The sequence below is a fragment of the Microtus oregoni genome, unplaced genomic scaffold, assembly GCF_018167655.1.
Source record: "Microtus oregoni isolate MIOR12 unplaced genomic scaffold, Mior012 000001F_ref0000356, whole genome shotgun sequence".
NCBI classification, from domain to species: Eukaryota; Metazoa; Chordata; class Mammalia; order Rodentia; family Cricetidae; genus Microtus; species Microtus oregoni.
In genome coordinates, this window is record NW_024543060.1 from 91,904,974 (window position 1) to 91,927,221 (window position 22,248).

General features: G+C 42.4%; 1 protein-coding gene across 1 annotated transcript in view; it reads left to right on the forward strand.

Moving 5' to 3' along the window:
* The first annotated feature begins 1,797 nt into the window (after positions 1-1,797).
* Washc4 (WASH complex subunit 4) overlaps positions 1,798-22,248 on the forward strand; it is a 47,738-nt gene continuing 27,287 nt past the window's right edge. The window contains exons 1-14 of the mRNA XM_041673194.1: positions 1,798-1,922; positions 4,680-4,819; positions 6,573-6,626; positions 6,710-6,775; positions 7,600-7,645; positions 8,170-8,237; positions 10,529-10,611; positions 11,970-12,012; positions 12,402-12,505; positions 13,255-13,375; positions 15,307-15,430; positions 15,531-15,658; positions 16,738-16,898; positions 19,898-20,024. Coding sequence (XP_041529128.1) covers positions 1,862-1,922; positions 4,680-4,819; positions 6,573-6,626; positions 6,710-6,775; positions 7,600-7,645; positions 8,170-8,237; positions 10,529-10,611; positions 11,970-12,012; positions 12,402-12,505; positions 13,255-13,375; positions 15,307-15,430; positions 15,531-15,658; positions 16,738-16,898; positions 19,898-20,024 — 1,326 coding nt within the window. The 5' untranslated portion in view covers positions 1,798-1,861. The remainder of the gene's footprint in view (positions 1,923-4,679; positions 4,820-6,572; positions 6,627-6,709; positions 6,776-7,599; positions 7,646-8,169; positions 8,238-10,528; positions 10,612-11,969; positions 12,013-12,401; positions 12,506-13,254; positions 13,376-15,306; positions 15,431-15,530; positions 15,659-16,737; positions 16,899-19,897; positions 20,025-22,248) is intronic.

The following is a 22,248-nucleotide window of genomic DNA, read 5'->3' on the forward strand; positions in this document are numbered from 1 at the left end:
TTTTAAAAAAGCCGTCCTGCTGTAATAGTTAATTGCTAACTCCAATACCTACACCATAGTCACCGTGAGATGCTTGGCTGCTAAGACCAAGTGGCTCAGCGGTAAAATCACTATCATAGCTCTCCCCCGGCCATATACACCCTCTCCTTGTGCTAATAATACCCACTGTTTTCCATATAGGCTAGTCTCTTCCACTCCCAGGCCAAACGATTCCTGCAGTGTTGCTTTTTCCTTTGCTCTCTGCATCCGCGGAGCACGTGACCTACACTCAGCCAATGTGTCCATCACTCCCGTTCTTCCTATTTCCAAGACAGGCTGGAAGGTGTGCGCCAGTACCAGGAAAGGCAATCACTACTGGCAAGACTTGATTCCGTGACTTTTGTTCGAGTTATTAGTTAAGCGTGCTCTTTCTCCCGTAGGCTGGATTTAGTTTTGTGATGATTTGAGTCAGAAGCTGCCAACAGCTACCATATGGAAGCTAAAGAAGGCTGCCAGAACCCTGCACGCTACAGAAAGACACCGAACATTCCAACGGGACATCCTGAAGGCAGAGGCGCAGGAAGTCCTCTCGGGTGTGACAGGTGTCACTGTAACACGTTCTTGAGATCGGTATCTTACAAAGAAGATGGTCATTTTTTGGCTCAGATCTTCGGAGGTTTCGGTCTAATGCCCTGCTGCAGACCCAGTAGCAACAGGGCCACTCAGCTATGGTATTGGGATCTTGTCTCAAAACCATGTCCAAACCTCAACATCTCAGAACATGCTTTTCAAGAGAATATTCTTTATTGATTTTTGGTACTCTATGATGCAAATAACTTAAAAACTATACTTGCAAAAGAGTCAGCTAATAGACAAGAAAAATATAAGAGCCACTTTGTATATATCAGCATCTACTCATTCCCAAGTAAACCGTTGTCTTAACGAGATTTGAATTCTCCTATGTATTTGCAACCACACGGGCATGTTTACATAGATTGTACTTTAACGGCAAATATGCGATGTTCTAAAATTGCCTCCTGTCCTTTTATTTTTCACGCCATTTGAGACCTATTTCATTACATAGCTCTCTAGGAATTCAGAGTATGAATGATTAAGTTTTATATTATTACTTTTTGATGGCTCTTTAGACTGTTTCGTATTAGCACTTCTTAAAAACCGGGCTGATAGGAAGCTTTTTGTGTAAATTTTAGGGTAAATGTAGAACTTGGGGTAACAAATTCCAATCCCACCGTCTTCCAAACAAGGGAGGAAGAGCAGTAATCGGTGTAAAGCAAATCCAGTAGTGAGGTTGTTTGATAGCCTTCTTAAAGTCACTACTCTTCTATACACAGAGGTCTTTTGTCAAAAAACAAAACAAACAAAAACAAATGGGGCAGGACATGCACGGGGTGGGAACTGCGAGGGTAAAGTCAGAAAAGAGCTGGTGAGGCAAGCATCTTGGTCCGAGGGCCAGGGCAGTGTCCTGGTGAAGGACCCTGTCTTTGCGTTGGTCCCCACCCCGTTATTTCCGCTCTTTCCCTGTTAGACTGATAGAGTAGCTCCCTCAGGTGTTTAAACAGCCTGGACGCAGCATAGGAGAAACTGAATGTGGCTTGAGAACAGACGCAAACGGCAGCGAGGACAGGGAAAGGGTGCAGGATGCCAACAGCCATGGTCACTATGGCGGCCCCGCCGGGCGCAGGCGGACGGACTCGCTTTCCCAGAGGCCCCCGCGGTCCGTAGGGCCGAGCGTCCACTGGCTGTGGCGCGCGGGGGCGGGGCCGGGTCCCGGAAGTCACGTGCCGTGACAGCAGCTGGGGTGAGGCCCGTGTCGCGGCGGTGGCAGCTCGGTGCTGTGTCTGTGGGAGGCGCCGCCGCGGCGATGGCCGTGGACACTCTGTCGCCGGACTGGGAGTTCGACCGCGTGGACGACGGCTCTCAGAGTGAGTCTCCGGGTGTCGGGCGAGGCGGGCCGGGTGGCGCGGCCGAGGGACGTCGGACGGCGCGGGAAGGCGCGGCCGCCCGCTGGGGACTGTCCCCTGGGGTGGGACGCGGCGCTGCGTGACTGCCGGGGTCGCGTCGAGCCGCTCGGGTGCCCGGTGTCCCTCGCGGAGGCGGGGGACCGGCCAGCGGCGCTCGCTCCCTGGGGGCCCGCCACGACAGGCCAGCCTCCCCGGGATGCCCATCCCATCCCAGGGCTGACGCCAGATGCTCTGAGCCTTCAGTTTTAGAAGAGTCTGGGTTCCCGTTTCGGTTTCCTGTTTTCTTTTTTTTTACTTCTCAAATCAACTTTATTGAAGTTTGGGTTCGCGTTCCTAGAACCATGGAAGATAGCGGAAAAATAACTCTTCCTGGCATTTAAAAAAAAAAAAAGCCAAAACCAAAACATCAGTCAACACGGGAATGTCATCTTATCAATCCTAGGCCTTTTATTGATTTTATATGGTTAAAAAAAAAAAAAACTTCTGTAATTGTCATTGCAGCCGAATTTTCTTTTAAAATTTAATTTATTTTAATTATTTTTACAAGATCTGCTTCGCAGTTGCTTAATGAAATCGAGTCGTCCGGTTTTATTTTTAAAATCAGAGGTACAACCCTAAAAGCATCGCAGTTTGTGTCAGTGAAATGTACAAGCCAACCTAATAATTATATGAGAAACTCTTGTGATTGATTTGTTTCTTATCTTCTGAGTCATAGAAGAGAAATTGGGGTAGTTGTTTGAGAATTTTTAAAATGTGTATCTTTCCCCAAAGTAGGAATGCCATTTCAAAAAAAATTACAGCTGAATTGCAGATTATTTTAGAGATTTAGCATGTACAGATTTATATATACTGAGGTTTTAGTTGCCTTTACATCCGGGTCCTGTTCCGTGCAGTATTTCAGTAAACATTCCTTAATTGTATGCGGCATAAAGATCTGGGCGAAAGGATAATAACCACTTTTGGGTTTTGTATTTTAAAGTGAACTGTACCTTGTCAGGTGTTCTTTTTTGTTTTGCATCTGACCGAAGTTGGAATGAAGGTATATAGGGCTTGAATTTGTTTCAGCTTGAAGTAGAATGATCAGCTGGTTAATCATAATACCATGTGAGCGTTGTTTTAGACCCTAGAGGGTTGGGGAAAACAGGACTGGGGAAAGGAGGGGAGAGAGAGCTTGGGTGAGGACACAAGGTAAGCACACCTGTGCGTACACGTGTGTGTGGATGCGCTGTGATAAAGCCCTTAACGCTCTATCCTAAGTTGAAAAGGAATAAGAAAAATAAACCAAGAAATGCAGTTCGTTGGGAGGGAAGTGTGGTGTGCACTTTAACTTTTATGAGCTCAGAGCTGTTAGATACCTTATCAGCAAAGAGCTTAAAATGCTTCTGCAGGTTTTCAGGTGTTTCTAACCTTGGTCTCACCAGCTGATCTAAGAGCGTGTTTTTCTAGTGCGGTCTTTAAGAACCCATTTGCTGGTCAAGTGATACTTTAGCCATTTCCCATACAATAGAGTAAGACATTAACATGGGATTGTTAGCTGTAGGTAGGAGATTTCTCTTTGCCTGGTTTCCATTAGTTTTTGGACTTTGATTCATATCTAGACTAATTGTTTTCCAAAATTAACTGAGTGCTATATTGAGACAGCAGTCTAAGTGAACTGAATTGATGCCCCTGATTCAGGGCCTCAGTAGCAAAATAGAGGACAGGTGTCTTTATTTCCCCACAGTGTGAGTCAGGACTTTATTTCATAATGGCTCCACATTTCAAATTTGAAGGGAAAAAAAAAAACCTTTTTTTAAGACGACAAAGAACTGAATTTAAGTTGAATTTTTGGAATCAGTAATGAATTCTTAGGTATAAGATGGAATGTTTATTAATTTTGGTGAATAGGCTTCTGAAAAATCCAACTTATTTCAGTGGCTCTAAGCTTAAGGTCATGTACTAATATATAAATTTTGTGGGTCCCAGCTGTTTTTTTGTTATGTTTTATTATCTTACATGTGTGTGCAGTACCTGCAGAGGCCAGAAGCTGATATTGGATCTCCTGGGTCTAGAGTTACAGAATCGACACATGGGTGCTGGGAACTGAACCGCGGTCCTCTGAACCCCAGTAATAGGAGCAGCCAGTGCTCTCAGTGGATAGGCCATCTCTCCAGCCCCCACCTCAGCCAGTATGTTTTATCTGGCTTATACATGTTGATTATAATAACTAAAAAATTGAACAAGTAAAGCATTTTGGTAAGTTGGGAATTAGAGAAATAATAATACAGTGTAGCAGGTCTAAAACCTACATGTAAAATAGATTTGATTGTATTCTTAAACATTTTACTATGTATAAAATTAACCAACCTTTTTACAGTTTGCTCTATAACAACACAGAATTTTGTACCTGCTTCCCATCAGGTAGCTGATAACCTTTGCAGCAGAGTTGTGTGTGACCAAAATAACATAGGATAGCTTCTGGACCCTGGGTTGTCTGAGGCATGACTCGGGCTGGTTGGTAGCCCCAGATCCTAGGGTAAGGGCTGCAGGTTTTGAGTACTTTGACATATTTGGAGAAAATTCAAAGCCGAATGACTCTTTAACTTTGGAGCCTATTTCCATGGAGTGAGGCACTCCAAGGTAGTCATTGACCGTGTTTTGCTGCTTTACTGAGATCACTTGAAGCTAGTGTTCTGCCATTCAGTAGTTGTAATTGTAACTTTCTGTTTTACAATTTAGAAATTCATGCTGAAGTCCAGCTTAAGAACTACGGGAAATTCCTTGAGGAGTATACATCTCAGCTGAGAAGAATTGAGGACGCACTGGATGATTTGATTGGAGATGTTTGGGATTTCAATCTTGATCCTATAGCATTAAAGGTCTGAATTAATTTCATTAAAAAAATATGTATTTCTGAAAGAATGACAATCTTACAGTATCATAACACAAAGTCCAATTATTGCACCTAGTCATTGTTTTGGTCTTCAACACAGAGCTAGGTGGACACTGGCTTTGTTTCTTTCGTTGCAGCTGTTTCACACAGGCAAACACACAGGTTTGAAGATTTCTCACCGAGTCTTGCTGAGCCCAGAGCTCATCCACTCATATCTAATGAAGATGGAAACATTGCTGTCATTTCTCAACAGGGATGACATCGGGGATCTTAATGTGGGAATGCCTTTCTAAAAGCAATTTCTTATTTTGTGTGCATTGTGTTGTGTCTTCATGTGGATCCTTGGCAGTTGGAATTACAGAGAGTTGTGAGCTGCCATGTGAGTGCTGGGAACTGAACCCGGGTCCTTCCGAAGAGCAGCCAGTGCTCTTAACCTCTGAGCCATCTCTCCAGCCCGAGCTGTCCATTCTTTAGGGATAGACATCTAGGTTTTCCAGTTTTGGCTGTTGGAACTAATGCTAATTATGTGTCCTAGGGTTTTATGTACACATGTTTTCATGTCATGCATTATACTTGAAGCAGAATTACTGAGTCGTTTGGTAGCTATGCTTAGTTTTCTGAGGATTTTACTGTACACATATTTGTGTGTGTTTGTGTGCATGTGCTGTGCCATGGTGTGTGTGGAAAGAGTACAACTTGTAGGAGCCAGTTCTTTTCTTCCATGTGTCTTCTGGGCGCCGAACGTAGATGCGCCGAACGTAGATCACCACCCGGCTTGGTAACAAGTGCCTTTACCTGTTGAGCCATTTTGCTGACCCCCTTCTCATCTTTTTCCTGTGGCCACACTGTTTTTCGTCCCTATCAGTAATATATGGGGGTTTCAGTGTCTCTACATTGTTGCCAAAGTTTGTTATTGTTTGTCTTTTAAAATCAACCCTATCTTAATGGATGTGAAATGCAGCCTCATGGCTTTGTGAAACAATGAAATTGTCTCAGCTTTAGTCTTCGGACAATGAAATTGTCTCAGCTTTAGTCTTCGGACAACAGAAACTTTAAAATCTCTTTATACATTTATCCTCTTGTACAGCCCTTTCTCTCCCAGCTTACCCTGGGACCTTTCTTTAGTCCCTTTATTGGGAAATTATTTTATGTTCCTGCTCTGCAAAGGTTATAGATTCTGATAAGATCCTTATAAATAGAAATTGCAAACTAAATGAGAGAAGTTATTTTTAATTTACGTATGTACTTTATTGTTAGTATGTAACTAAAAGAAAGGTCCAGTTTTCACTTAATAGAAAACTCGTTTTAGTTACTAATCAGGAAAGCTTTAGAGCCAGAAGGAAATGAAGCTGCATCAGATGTAATGACTTAAATTTGGCCCGTTTAGTTACGACATCTTACTAAGTGTATGCTTGCATAACAGTTTCTGAAAGGACAGAGCTCACTGTTAGTCTTTTCTTAGTGTTCTCCCACTTTCAGCCACTTTCTGTTGGGCACAGCTGGAGCTGTTTGGGTGCCTCGTGTTGTGTGCAGGCTGTTTCTCGAGTGATTGTACCTTTCTTCCTTTGTTAAAATTATCTTAAACATAGTAGTTGAGTTGATGCTAATGTTGACTGACTATAGGGTCTAACACAAGTTTAACTGTAATCCATTTAATCTCATTTTATATATTTAAAATTTCAGTGTTTTTTTTTTCTTCCCTTCAAATTAAAAGATGTTCTTTCCCTTTGTTTCTGTAGCTTCTGCCCTATGAGCAGTCCTCCCTCTTGGAGCTCATAAAGACTGAGAACAAGGTAATTGTCCTAACCTAAAGAGCATTCAGAGAACGCTCTTGGTGCTTACCACTCACTTTTTCTGTCTTTATTTTTGAAACCAGGTCCTAAACAAAGTCATCACTGTGTATGCTGCACTTTGTTGTGAAATCAAGAAATTAAAGTATGAGGTAATTGTTTCTCTTCTTTAAGATCAATTAAAAGCAGTGTGCAGTAAATACTGACCCACTTACAATAATAGCAGTCCTGAAGGACTTAGAATAGTCTGGCACTCATTGAGTGGTTACTGTGTTATGTGTAGGGTGAGGACTCAGCAGGTGAGGAACAGGTTGAGAAATTGGGGCTTACAGTGGGTATTGCTAAAAGTAGCAGTGTGAATCTAGGCCTGCCTGCCTCCAGAGTAGTATATGTGGTGTGTGTGCTGGCTGTCCAGGTACACCCCCTCCCTACCCTCCTCTCCCCAAGACAAGGTTTCTCTGTGTAACATCCCTGGCTGTCCTGGAACTCGCTCTGTAGACCGTGGCCTGGAACTCACTGAGATCCCCCTGCCTCTGCTTCCTGAGTGTGCGCCACCACTTCCAGCCTTTTGTTGTTGTTTTTCCTTTTAAGTTTAAACTTTTTATATGGATTTGGATTTGGAGCCATTGTAGACCTTGGTGAACTTCCGTTATTTTCCCTCCCCTTCTTTATGTTCTGTGAGTGCAACTGAACCGGTGGGGAGATGAGTGATCTTGAGGGTGGGCAGACGATGGAGTACAGGCTAGAGGGCCAGACGATGGAGTACAGGCTAGAGGACCAGACGATGGAGTACAGGCTAGAGGGCCAAGCTCAGCTTGGGTATCAGTGGTTATCTTCGTCCCTGTAAAGAGAAGTTGATCATCTGAGAGCAGATTCTGAGATTTATGTGTAAGCCATGTCGCATGTCATTAGAGCGTTAAGAAAGTTTAGGATTTGAAAGCAACCTTTTAAATTATTTTGATTTTCTTTTAAACAGGCGGAAACTAAGTTTTACAATGGCCTTTTGTTTTATGGTGAAGGAGGTAAGTTCAAATTTTAGAATTGCATTTGTTGCTGCCTTTTATGAAACTTGAAGTGAGCCAAAAGCTAACAGATTAGAAAAAACAAACATTCAGAAATTTTTAAAGATATATTTTGTGTATGTGGGTGCCCATAGGGGCCTCCCTGTGTGGGTGCTGGAAATGTAAACTGTGGTCCTCTGGAGGAGCAGCAAGTGTTCTGAGCTGCTGAGCCGCCCTCCAGCCCTGACATTGAGTTGTCTCGTTGGTGCATGGATTGGTTAACAAGTGAGAAGTGGAGTATGGCAGCAGACCCTCTAGAGCCGGCATGTGTTGTGTCAGCACGGTCCTGTGATGGGACCAGTGTGGGGGTTCGCGTGGCAGTCAGGCGTGGCTGCTGGATGTTGTATATAGTTTATGGCTTTGCCATTTTTCTCTTCAGTGTTAAAAGTCCAGTGTTTCGGTACTGGGCACTAGTAAAAGAATTGTTTGTCTTTGTTGCTGGATTTAAATAAAAATAGAAATAAAATTCATGCTGCTTTTTAAAGCTACAGATTCCAGTATGGTGGAAGGTGACTGCCAAATTCAAATGGGGAGATTCGTTTCATTCTTACAGGTAACTATTGTTTTTAAGGTAGCTGATTTTTTTTACTTTCTCTTGAGCCATTTATTTATTTATTCAAGATAGGGTCTTACTAGGTAGCCTTGACTTTCTGGAGCTTACTGTCTAGACTACGCTGGCCTCAGATTTATAAGAGGGTCACTGCCTCAGGCACTTCACATTCTGAGATTAAAGGTGTGCCTCATTATGTCTGGCTGAGTCTTCTCTTTGTAATTTTGCATAAAAATTGCACATGATTGAAAAGTTGTGAAACATTCAATGCCGAGGACTTGTGCACTCAGAGAGTGAAGCATTAGTGTAGTTATAGTGTAGGCCATTGTGACTCCTGAACTGTTTCTAAGGGAATTTTGGAGAATAAGGTATCAAGAGATGTGAACAGTTGTTTAAAATTGTTTTGATAGATTATATAATTTGTATAATTTGATTTGTATAGTTTCATTTGTGAATAATATTGTTTTTAACTTTAAAAATTTTTGGTGGGGGGCTGGAGAGATGGCTCAGCCATGAAGAGCACTGGCTGCTTGTTGAAATATGAGCGGCGGGCTGTGTCCCGCCACCCGGCTGGCTTTACCTGAAATAATTACACGGAAACTGTATTCTTTTAAACACCGCTTGGCCCATTATATCTAGCCTTTTCTCGGCTAACTCTCGCACCTGGACTAGCCCATTTCTAATAATGTGTGTAGCCCATGAGGTGGCTTACCAGAGAAGATCTTAACCTGCGGCTGTCTGGAGTGGGAGAATCATGGCGACTCACTGACTCAGCTTTCTTTCTCCCAGCATTCTGTTTACTCCACCCACCTAAGGGTTGGCCTATCAAATGGGCCTAGGCAGTTTCTTTATTAATTAACCAATGAAAGCAACAGATTAGAAAGAAATCACTCCCACATCAGCTGCTCTTCCCTGCAATTCTGAGGTTTGATTCCCAGGTCCCAGCATCTGCTCACATGGTAGCTTACAGCTGTCTATAACTCTGGTTTGGAGGGACCCAGTACCCTCTTTTGGCACAGACACACATGTAGATAAGACCATAAACAAAAAAAGTAAGATAAAAAAAAATTGTGTGCTGGAGAGCTCATTTTGGTTCACTGGTTAACAACATGTACTGTTTCCAGAGAACCCTAGTTGAGTATCGGGGCTCACAGCTACGTGTAACTTCACTAGGGATCCAGTCCCTCCGTGTGGATACCTGTACATAGGTGCTCACACACTCAGCAGGAGCCTTGTTAGCTGCGCTCCAGCGTACTGATTGTCCGGGAGCGCTCTAGTGTCTGTGAAACATCCAAGTGAGCTAGCAGTGCTTCTCAGTATTGGAGGGAAAACAGCAAATGGATGGATTCCAGTTTTGTTTTGTTTTTTATACCGTCTGACAGTCTTTTAATTGACTCCATCTATTTCTGTCTTACAGAATCCGAACTTATTTCTGCCTTTTTGGTGTGCTTTGTATTTTTTATTCTCCTGCTAGCATTTAACCTTCAGAAGTTTAATAACATGTAAAATGAGCTGTTTGAAATTAAAATCTATTACTTAGCACATTGATAATGCCTGTATCCTAGGACTCCAAGCACTGAGAAGGCTGAGCCGGGATCATGAGTTGAAGGCTAGTCTGGCCTATGTAGCAAAAAGCTGTTTTTTTTTTAAAAAAAAAAAAATAACATTATTTTTACTTTGAAAGACTTCAGATTCTGTTTATGTGTCACTAAAAGCTGTGTAAAAAGTTTACTGTCCCAGAGTTCATCTGAGGTGTTCAGTGGGCTGTGTGTGTGTGCGTGCTTGTGTGTGTGTGTGCGCGCGTGCGCACGCGCCGTGAAGCTACTCTTGATGACGGAGGAAACCAGCACATAAAAGCAATGAAAACTCTTGCTCAGGACTTATAGTTTATAGAGTGGGTGAGGTCTGGGCCCAGCAGAGTGAATTAATATCTTTGGGGTAAGTGATATTGCATTTGGTGTGTGCCAAGGTACATATATGTGACCAAAGATAACACATGAAGTGACCTAGTGACTAGTGGACCTTGCTCTGTCTTGGTCACACTTCTGGAAGCCATTGTCATTCATTTACAGGGCAGGGGTGGGCTCAGACTGCGAGAGTGAAGCAGGGGCAGCAGAGACAGGGATGACCCGCTGTGCAGGAGCTGAGGGCAGTGTTGCTTGAGGGCTTCTGTCTGGCTGTTGGGTATCTGGGGATTCGACCTGAAACTGTTTGGGTTGTGTTAGAACGTTCTGCCCAAATGTCGTGACGTTCCTGAAGCAACCCTGTGATGTATACTCTCCTTGTCCTTTCAGGAGCTGTCCTGTTTTGTCACGAGGTGCTATGAAGTGGTGGTGAATGTCATCCACCAGCTGGCTGCCCTCTACATCAGCAACAAGTAATGCACTTTGGCATTGTTTGACTTTCATGAAGTAGAGGGAGTACTTCTTAGAAAAGTAATTATTTGAAATAGCTTTGTATTCATTTATTTACTCAGTATGTACACTTAGGATGTTTAGGTACTGCTGGACGTGTGTGTGTGTGTGTTTATAGACTAATGAGCTGCAGTTTTCACCAAGTTACGAACTTGATTTCTGTCAACATGAGAATGTTGGACAAAAAATTTTAAAGATATTTCACGATAGAAAAAAACTGATACAGAATTAGTTCACACACAGTGTTTTATTTTTTCCTGCGTACATTTAGTGGTCATATGACTTTTCTTAAACTACAGAGTCTTGGGGATGGAGCGAGTGTAGGCAGTCTACACTGAAAAAGAACTTAAAATTCTAATGATCTTCCAGATCGACCCTAAATTAAGAACTGATCAAATTTCCATAGTGCCCTTGCTGTTCTTATCACCATAAATTACATCTAACCTTTGGTCAGTTCTTTGTATTTTTTTCTACATCTATTGTACCGCTGTTGAGGGATGTGACTCATACTTTAATGAGAGCCAAGACCCAGAGGTGGCATTACCACGATCTCACGGCAGCTTTGGTACTGTTCCTTGTGGTCAGCAGTCCATTTGTTGTTCCTTCTGTACCACGCTGTGAGGGGGTAGAGGACATTTATCACCTCACTCTCGGGGACTTCTGGTCAGTTTGCTGTCTTTATGTATTCTGGCTCTTCACCAAAGCAATCATTATACCAGGAGCAAAGGAGTGGCAGTCCCCTCCCCCACTCAGTGCAAAGGATGGTAGTCCCAGATCTCCACACTCCCCCTCTCCCCCACTACCTGGGGTGGAATCCTGGGGACTCTTCCTCGTTCCTGCTATAGAAAGATAATATTTAAAGATTTTGTTCAACTTTAGATGTGCGTCCTGTATTCTGGAATACTTCATATGTAGTTTGATATGTAAGAACTATATTGATTAAGTTCAGAAGGAAGTAAGTGGTGTAACCGTAGAGGGTGTGGTTCATTGCTTCTTAGCAGGAGTGAGAACTGAAGGAGTTTGGTTTGTTCTTAGGACTCTCCAGGTGCCAGTTTTGGTAGAGTGAACAGATTATAGTTGCTAACTGAGAGACTCATAATTCATCAGTGTGCTTCCTCTACTTCTATGCCAAGGCTCATCCTTTAGGGTTAAGAAACTCGGGTCATTGGCCAGTTGTCAGGTCTTTACCTGTGAGTGCCATATAGCAGGGGTAGCCCAGACAAGTCAGAGTTTCTGCTCCTGTATTGGTTTCTTGAATTTAGAATGAACTCTAACCATAAAGGTGTTTTTTTTTTTAAACTTTGGTATTGTTTTATTATAGGATAGGACCCAAAATTATAGAGACAACTGGAGTTCATTTTCAGGTAAAAGTTAATTTTTCTATTTTATTTTGGAATTTGTATAATTAAGAAGTGTAACCCATCTCCACCCCTGTTGTTGTGTTCCCTCCGTCCATGCGGTTGTCAAGGCATCTCTTACTCTGCACTGCCTCTTGTAGTTTTTCCCGGTAGTGTTCCGTGCAGATTTTCTGTTGCCAGTGAATAAATCTGCAGCGTCACAATTAAGGAAGAAATATTAAGTAAAATATATTGTATTTAGGCTAGTACCATTTGAACTCAGAACTGTAGTTAATAAGCCAATTGGTGCCTCCTTTCACCAATTTAATAATGAGCCCACATTTGTTTTTCTTTAAAAGTTCACATGAGACTTCTAACGAGTGACTAAATGATAATCATTAAAGGTTTTTTGACAGACTATGTATGAGCACTTGGGAGAACTGCTAACAGTTTTACTTACCCTGGATGAAATTGTTGACAATCATGTCACACTGAAAGACCATTGGACCATGTACAAAAGGTACGCCACCTAAAATACTTACTTTGTACAGTTGGTGTGTTAGTTTGGTAAAACTAAACAGTTACAAATTATTCAGATTCTTAACAAGACCTAGCAACTCTAATGAAAAGAAATTCATGTCCAATATTTATTTTTATTTGTGTGTATGTGTTTATGTCTGCCTGTCTCCATGTGTGTCCGCACATGGGTCAGTGCCTAGGGAGGCCAGAAGAGGGAGCTGGATTCCCTGGAGCCACAGTCCCATGTTGTGAGCCACCTGATGGGAGCGCTGGGAACTGGGCTCAGGTTTCCTCTGCAGGGCTCAGCTCTTGAGTCACTGAACTGTTTCTCCAGCCCTGTGGTGTCCAGTAGTTTCATGAAGGCAGTCAGCCCTGCTGTTAGATGGGATTTTGTGAGAGAGATGTGTGTGAGCATGCTCAGTGCTGCAGAAGCTTACAGGTTCCCTTTGGGGTTCTGTGCAAATGAAAGTTTCTGCCTTGCTTTTGATTTATTTGATTACATACGCTGGAACACTCTTAAATTTTTATTCAGTTTACAAGTTGTCATTGAGTATTTGGTTAGTGCAGAGCAATAGGCAGCTGAATAAAGGCGATAAAAAGTGTAAGAATTTCATTAACATTGCTCCATCCGTGTTTTCCAATGTGGAGAGCCGAGGAAGGAATAGTAAATACAAAATTTTATTTCCTGGAATATTTTTAGCTTTTAAGAATTTATTAGATAGATTTAAGCTCTTTCTTTAAATCTACAAGGTTACTGAAGTCTGTCCATCACAACCCTTCGAAATTTGGGATTCAGGAAGAAAAATTAAAGCCATTTGAAAAGTTCTTGCTGAAGTTGGAAGGGCAGTTACTTGATGGAATGATATTTCAGGTAAGTAGAGATTGGTGCAGCTCCAAATTACGGGGGGACACTTTTGTAGAATACTTTGAATTTCTTTACTTTTCTTTTTTCTTTCTTTCTTTCTTTTTTTTTGAGACAGGGTTTCTCTGTGTAACAGCCCTGGCTGTCTGGAACTCACACTGTAGACCAGGCTGGCCTTGGCAGAGATCCACCTGCCTCTGCCTCCTGAGTGCTGGGATTAAAGGAGTGTGCCACCACTGCCTGACTACTGACATTTCTTTTCTTTAGAAAGTGATTTGTCTTAAAAAAATTAATTATTAGTATATTAAAGTATAACTCAGTGTCTAATAGTAAACAAAATAAAAAGTTACTTATAATGAGGGTTTTAAATTTTTTTTTTTACCAAGCTAAACTAAATATTTATTAAATGGTTTTATTTATTTTTTTTTAGAGGGTTTTAAAATTTAAACTATGCAAAAATATAAAATTGAATCCGGCATGGTGATACACTTCTATAGTTCCAGCACACAGGAAACTGTTCAAGACTTCAAGGCTAGCCTGGTGTGCAAAGTGAATTCTAGGTCATCTTGAGATACATAATGATATCCCATTTCAAAAACAAAGACAAAAACCTAAGACTTAATTATTTGCATTATGTTTGTTACTAGCTTCTAGAGTGAGATTTTTTAAGATTAAAATAAATTTGAAGGGCTGGAGATGCAGTTGAGTGGTAGGGCGTTCACTTTGGTATGCTCAGGGTCCTGGATTTAATCCCCAGATCTACAAAGAACAAATCAAAACCCTTAGCAAAGCCAAATAAAAGCTTAGTTAATTCCTCTACACTCAGTACATGTGCACAAATGCATGCCTTCTAAATTGAAACCAGCTAACATTAGTTAGAAACATCACTTCTATGTTCTCCCTATGTGGACAGTACAGAAGCAGCACATTGTCTTCCTCCCAGAAGGACCTTAGCAGCGCCGAGGGGTGGTGTCCTCTCTGTCTGCTTCAGAGTTGTGTGTCTAGTTCTATATTATTACAGTTTTAACAGATGGACCCAGCTCTTGGTTTTTAAAGTGGGTTTATCAGTCTCTTAGATGCTTTGTTTTCCCTCTTGGGGACATTTCTGCAGAGTATGCTAGGAGCTGGGTATTGTAACTCTGGCTACATTTCTGCACAGAGTATGCTAGGAGCTGGGTATTGTGGCTCATGCCCATTATCTCCTAGTACTTGGGAAATTCAAGCAGGATTATCATAATCTGAGGACAACTTGGGCTACAGAGTGAGACACTCCCCAAAGGGGGCGGGGAGGAGAAAGCTAAGAAAGGAATTGTAATAACTAAATGAACAGAAGCTCCTAAAGGTGCTCTTCACAAAAAGATGTAGCAGCTGGAGAGGTGACTCAGCAGTACTGCCTTGAAGAGGACGTGGGCTTGATTCCCAGCTCCCATGTGGTGGCTCACAGCCATCAGTAACTCCAGTTGCAGGGTATCTGATACCCTCTTCTGGCCTCCATAGGCAGTTCATGCATGTAGTGCAGAGACATATGTGTAAGCATAACACTTATACCTGCAAATTTTTAAAAATGCTTTCTGCTGGGTGTGGTGGAACACACTGTTAATCCCAGCGTTTGGGAGGCAGACACAGACAGATCCTTGAGTTCGAGGCCAGCCAGGGCTACATAGACCCTTTCTCAAACAAACAGAAACCCCACCACTTTGCAGTACATCAGCAGTGATCCCTTCCGTTCATTTCTGCTTCACTCGGATCTCAGTTGGGGTTTGAGTGCTGTGTGATGGCGCTCACTGTCAGTACATACACATACCTTGTCAAAGGATTTAAATATTAAAGAGCATGAGACCCAGTGTAGTTAAAATGAGTACCGAGTGTTTCATCTTACCTAGGTGTTTGCTCGTTTGTTCCCTAGAGACTGAATTTCTCTCCAAATGTTTCCTGTCTAGGCCTGTATTGAACAGCAGTTTGATTCCCTCAATGGAGGAATATCTGTGTCGAAAAACAGCACTTTTGCGGAAGAATTTGCACATAGCATTCGCTCAATTTTTGCAAACGTGGAAGCCAAACTTGGTAATGTAAATTTTGCGTTTGAGTGTTTATCAAGTTTACATGTCCTTAAAAGCCCACTTTACCTATGGTTGGTTCTGTTTGTCTGTTGTCCCTTTATAAGGTGAGCCTTCTGAAATTGACCAGAGAGAAAAGTATGTTGGAGTTTGTGGGCTCTTTGTGTTGCATTTTCAAATTTTTCGAACTGTTGATAAAAAGTTTTATAAGTCTTTATTGGACATTTGTAAGAAGGTAAGAACTTGAAACTTTTTATTTTCAATTTGTGATATAAGTTTGGATAAAACTAGATATGTTATAAAAGTGCTAATAAAAAGTTATTGAAAAAAGAATGTTACCTTTTATGAAATATAAAACTGTGTTAAAATAATAGAGCAGGGGAGCTGTCATCATGGATTAGTGCTTGTAGTACACTGTGACGATTGGAGTGGAGGTTACCAGAACTCATGGAAGTGAAGGCAGAGACCATATCTCGCAAGCTAGTGATAATACTGACATGTGTCCTAGAACTCTGGATGACTACAGTGGAGAGCAATGGGGAGAGACCCTCAGTGTCACGTGGGCTTCAATATATACATGTGCTCACATGTGTGTACCCACACACATGAAAAGGCATGCATGCACACCACACATACATGCAGAAATAAAACCATAGAGTTGCGAGTGTACACATTCTTGAAGTGAGCAATATGATAAATGAAAATAGCTGCATTTCATGAATGTATGTGTGGTGAGTGGTGTGTGTGTGTGTGCGCGTGCGCGCACGTTAACTTGTTTGCTTTATTTCTGAGACGAGGTCTTGCTATGTAGTGCAGGCTGGCCTCAGCCTCCTTAGAGCTGTCATTGCAGGCGTGCTCCCACACCCTGGTCACACTAGCATCCTGTTAGTGCTCTCCACATGGCCTCCCTCTTCCTCTGATGTCTCCTCTTGTCCCTCCTTCCTGCTAGTAAAGTAGAAATATGTTACATTGTTTATTTTTGTCTTTGCTATTTCCATGATATGACTTGGTTTCATAACTGAAACTTTGTAGTACTATCAAATAATAACAGACCACAAGGTCCTTAAGGTTGTTGTAACTGTCTTTAGGTTGTTTCTTTATATTTTATTAATATGCCCTGGCAATAGACTAAAGTCATGAAAGGTTGAATTTCATTTTGCTTCTTATATATTACTAATGTGACATCTGTGTTACTGTTTAGTCAGAATAAAGTTGTCTCACCTCAGCAGTAGGCATGCTTTTATTCTTTCCACAACAGGACCCTTGGGGGAAGGTGCTTGGTAGTTATTTTGTCTCGAATCTCCTCCATTTCAGGTGCCAGCCATCACTTTAACTGCCAATATTATTTGGTTTCCTGATAATTTTCTGATTCATAAAATGCCAGCAGCTGCCAAACTTATAGACAGAAAAAGTCTTCAAGCCATTAAAATACACAGGGATACCTTCCTGCAGCAGAAAGCTCAGTCACTTACCAAGTAAGTTCCGTATGTAACTGTGAAGGGGATGTTTAGGTACCTGTATTGGAAGTGCTTGAGTCCACAAGGTGACGTGTTCTCACTAACACTCTGCAGTCTCCAGGGTGAGTCTTTGGTTTTCACTGTATTAATTTGTCTAGTGTGTCTAGGTGTGCTTGTGTAAAAGACAAGATAGCTTACAGGAGTCCATTCTCCTCTTCTGCTGTGTGGGTGGTGGGTGCTTGGACCCAGACTCTGGTCCTCAGGCTTGTGTGGCAGGTGCTGTCAGCGAACCTCCAGATCCCAGATTTTCTAAGAACTTTCACTTCTCTTTTTTAAACTATTTTGGATTTTGTGTGTGTGTGTTTGTGTGTTATCTGCCTATTTGGATCCCTGTATCAAACCTAGTTTGTTAGGTTTGGTGGTAGTGCCTTTACCTATTGAGCCATCTCCCAGGCTAGAGCTATCTTTTTATTTATGCTTTATGAAAGCTAATGTGTGCAGATATCAAAAGTCCCAAAAGCTAAAATTTAAAAGTAATTTTTTCTAACTCAATTCTTTTCTGTAATTCAGTCCTGCTTCTAGAAAGACAACTTTTTTTTCTTCTGAGACTTATCTCTCTACTATGATACTAGATATTGAACCCAGGATCTCGTGCAGTTCTAGGCAAGCGTGTCCCCAAACTATATTCTCAGTCCTTTTATTTGTGTATTTTTAATCTTTTACTATGTACCTTTTCAATCATGTATAAAACAAAATTATACAAAGAGCCCCAATGTTAACCATCATGTTTAGTAATTAACTGCATTCTGATTTGAGTACATTGCTAGCACGTTAACCTGGATGTAGTGTCATTGGAATGCAGCAGTATCCTGTCATTGGCCTTATGTTGGTCATGCATCTTATTACCTTCAATAGGAATGGGTGATTGGTGCGGAGCAATGGTGGGGCACACCTTTAATCCCAGCACTTGGGAGGTAGAGGCAGGCGGATCTCTGTGAGTTCGAGGCCAGCCTGGTCTACAGAGTGAACTTCAGTACAGCCAGGGCTACGCAGAGAAACCCTGTCTTAACCAACACCCCCCACACGCACATATAATAAAAAAAGAAAGAAATGGATGATTGGCTAAAATTGGGCCTCTGCTGCACAAGGGAGAGGAAGACAAATATCCAGCATACCTGATAGCTGTTAAGCTATCTGAGGACTCTTGTGTCCTGTGGTTAATCATAGGTCAGTGGACAAAAATAGCTGATTTATGCAGCTCTGCTCAGGGCAGGAACGAGCACTGGGGAGACAAGGTTTCCATTTAGATTAATGGTGAGGGTCTAAGCAGAAAGGCAGATGTCAGGTTTTAGTAGCAGTATGTTAACAACAACAACAACGAAAAAAAAAAACAGAAAATGTTGTTGGTATTTTACTTCCTAAAAGTTTACCATTTTTCTGCAGTGATGGAGCTGTTAAAATGCTAGTACAAACCTGGATTTTATTAACAAGCAGTGCCCCGTTACAGACTTATCTCCACCATGGCAGTTGGTACTTTCAGAGTTTCATTGATTTTCCCCCTTTTCCTTTCGAGACAGGCTCTTGCTGTCTGGGTTGGTGTTTTCTGGAAAGCGCAGACTGGCCTCACATTCTGCCCCTCCTCTGGCTTCAGCCTCCTAAGCATTAGGGCTATAGGTGTGTGTCATTGTGTCTAATGGACTGACTTATGATGATGGCGGGCTAACTGATGTGTGGAGGGAGTGTGTGTGTGTGTGTGGTCTGTCTGCCTGTTGCGTTGCTAGAGATGGAGCTCAGGAGGTTCCACCTTTTAAGAGGGTGACAAACTGTAGGGTCTTGAGATGAGCTGGGTGATGACTGGGAAACATGTCTTCTCTTCTAAAGCCATAAGGAGTCTGCAAATTTTAGAGAAATCTGAGGAAAATGTGTGTCTCTGAATGTTGAGAGGCAGTCAGCTTCAGGAAGGCTCTAGAAGGCTACACGAGACTTTGACGGGGAAGATGTCAGATAATAACTGTCGTAGTTGCCAGCATTTGGACCTTTTCATGTTGTAGAAGGCATCACACAAAAGGCCAGCAGAGGGCCTCTGTCTCCTGGAGCTGGAGTTGTAACTCCAGTTTTGAGCTGCCAAGTAGGTGCTGAGAATTGAACTCAGGTTCTTTGCAAGAGCAGGAATTGCTCTTAACTGCTGAGCATTCCACCAGCCCCTGTGTCCACTGCTGAAGATGTTGTCCTTTTTCCTGTATTACTACAGTTGTCCCATAGGTGTCATCCTCACGATGGCTTATCGTTAACACAGCCAAAGTGATAGCCCTCCTCTTAAAACCTGCTAGAGCCAGTGGCCATTCATCTCCAGTGGTTTCTCTTAAGGACTTGGGTTGAAGTTCTTGCTTTCCCCAAGGCCGTTTGTTCCCCAGGCCCTTCCCTGCTCTCCCACCCACCCTCTACCTCTGTTGTGCTTTTCTGTCCCCCTCCCTTTGTGCTCCAGCCACACTGGGTGTTTGTTATTACCTAAATGCTGGGAACCTTTCCCTAAGTCTCAGGGCTTTTGCACTTGTCACTCACACTCCTTAAACTCTCTTCTTGTACATGTTTGCACATCTTACTTACTGATCTGGGTCTTGGCACAAAATCACCCACACTGTGAGTGTGCTGTGATTACCCTATTTAAAATTATAGGACCACCCCAGGCCCTGGTCCTCCCCACAAAAAGCATTTATCATCTCACATTTTAAAAATTACTTTGACTTTAGTTATTGATTTATTGTGCATCTCTCCTTTCTAGAATATAAGCCTCATGGAGCCAGGGTTTTCACCTGTTGTGTTCTCAGCACAGTGGTACTGTGTTAGTGCCAGGCTTGAATGGGCACTCAGTAAATGTGTGTAGGTTAAGTAACTTACATACACTTATAGAACTTCTGTTGAAGGACAGAAACCTACAGTTTACTTTTGTCAGTGTGAAGCGATGGAAATATATTTTTGTTTGTGTTCTGAGTAACCTCAATGTTTTCCTTTGCTAGAGATGTGCAGTCTTACTACGTCTTTGTGAGCTCGTGGATGATGAAAATGGAGTCTATGTTGTCTAAAGAGCAGAGGATGGATAAGTTTGCTGAAGACCTCACCAATAGGTGTAATGTTTTTATACAGGTAGTCACATTTTCTTCTTAGAATCTTTTGGGTACAATTTCTTTTTTAATTTAATTTATAGAAGTTACAATGGACACAGATGTGAAAGGGAGGGGTCTGTTTTTGTATTTCAAACAAATTGAGAGACTGGAGAGTCGGCTCTGTGGGTCAGAGCACTGGCTGCTCTTTCAGAGGCCCCCAGTTTTATTCCCAGCACCCATATGGTGCCTTAGAACCTCCTGTGCCTCTGGCCCCTGGGCAGCTGCATTTATGTTTGTTTATTATGTGCGTGCGCACGCATACACACACACACAGTTTAAAATAAATAAAAGACATTGTAAGACCCGCAAAAGTTGACTTCCTTAGGTTTCCTAGTGCAGCCATGTTGTGGGAACTTCTTCGGTCAGAAGCCTCTAAGACACCAGCCCCCTTGGTCGTGGTCTCACCTACCATAAACGCAGTGAAAACCATGCTCGTGCCTCTTGGCTGCTGGATTCAGTTCCAGTTCCCAGTGCTCTCAGAGGACTGCAGATCGCTGCTACTCTTTCTGCGAGTTTATCCCCAAATAAACAAACCTTTGATACACTCCTTGCTGAGCGGTTGTGGAACTCTTGTGCGCCAACACAGCCATTCAGAGCTCTGTACTTTTAAGCAGGACTTTGTAGCTGGGGCCTGTAAGTTAGTACTTTAAAATGTTCATTTTGGTTCAAAATACCTGAACATTTTTATTGTAACTTAACTTTGACATTTAGATTGTTTTTATTAATTTATTGTGTGTTTGGTAGCATATATGCGTGTAGAAGCAGAGGCCTGCCTGTGGGGTTTGTTCTCTCCTTTATTCATGTGGTCCTGAAGCTCAGACTCAGGCCCAGGCTTGGTGGCAGCTGCCCTTACCTGCTAAGCCATTTGACAGTGCCCTTTGGGGGTTTGAAAGGTACTTATAAACGTGCACACTTTTAATTCCAGCATCCAGGAGGCAGAGGCAGGTGGATCTCTTGCGAGTTTGGCTAGCCTGGTCTAGAGAGCAAGTTCCAGGACAGCCAGGCCTGCACAGAGAAACCCTGTCCCCAAAACAACAACAAAAGATACTTCTCTCTCCCTCCCTCCCTCCCTCCCTCCCTCCGTCCCTCCCTCCCTCCCTCCCCTCCCCCTCCCCCTCCCGCCCTCCTTCCTTCTTTTCTTTCTTTCCAGATATATGAGGATTTCTTTTATCTTTTATATTTTTTAAATTACATGTATCTATCTTGTGTGTGTGTTTATGTGTATGTGTGTGCACTTAAGGGGTCACAGTATAGATGTGGAAATAAGGATACTGGTGGAAGTTGGTTCTCCTTCACCACATGGATCCCAGGCATTGAACTCAGGTTGTCAGGCTTGGCAGCAGGGACCTTACCTACTGAGCTTTATTCATAATAGCCACAAATTGGAAATACCCTAGGAGACCCTCAACAGAAGAGTGGAAACGAAATCGTGGTGCATTTAGACAATGGGATATTACTCAGCCATTAAGAAAAATGAAATTTGCAGATAAATAATTGGAATTAGAAAAAAATGATCTGAGTGAGGTAACCCAGACCCCCGAAGGGACAAGTACTGTATATTTAATCTTTTATTAGGGTGCTAGCTTTTAAATGTTTGGCATGTGTCCTACAATCTGAATAACCACAGAGGTCAGGTACCGGGGTGGGAGAGGAGGACCTCCCAAGGAAGGGGAAATAAAATGTAGTACTGCGGATTGGTGAAGGGGAAACTAGAATAAGAGAATTAACTTAGAGACTGTGGTACTGTGACACATAAGACCTGCGTAGTTTCCCCCAGAGGGAGCCCCAGCACTGAGATGGCAAAGTCAAATCAGGACCCCCCCCCCCCAGCCTAGAAGCTGTTTGTCAATGATACCAGCTGGCAAAAGGAGAAATCAGTTTTCCCCAGTGAGTGGCACTAGGAATACCAACCACACTCCAGGGCAGGCCCCATGCTCAGGAGTCGTTGGCCAGAGTTGACAAACTCCATGATTGTGCTTTTTGTTTTGGCTTTTTTTAATTTGATGGAGAGAGAACATAAGTTGGGTGGGGAGGGAACTGGGGAGAACTAGAGGAGGGGAAAACATGATCAAAATAGCGTATGAAAATTTGTTTTAATTTAAAAAGAAACAAGAAAAAAATAAATATGGAGTTTTAAACCCTTTGGAGATTTAAATGAAACATGTGAGGGACTGGAAAGATGGCTGGACAGTTAAAAGAGCTTG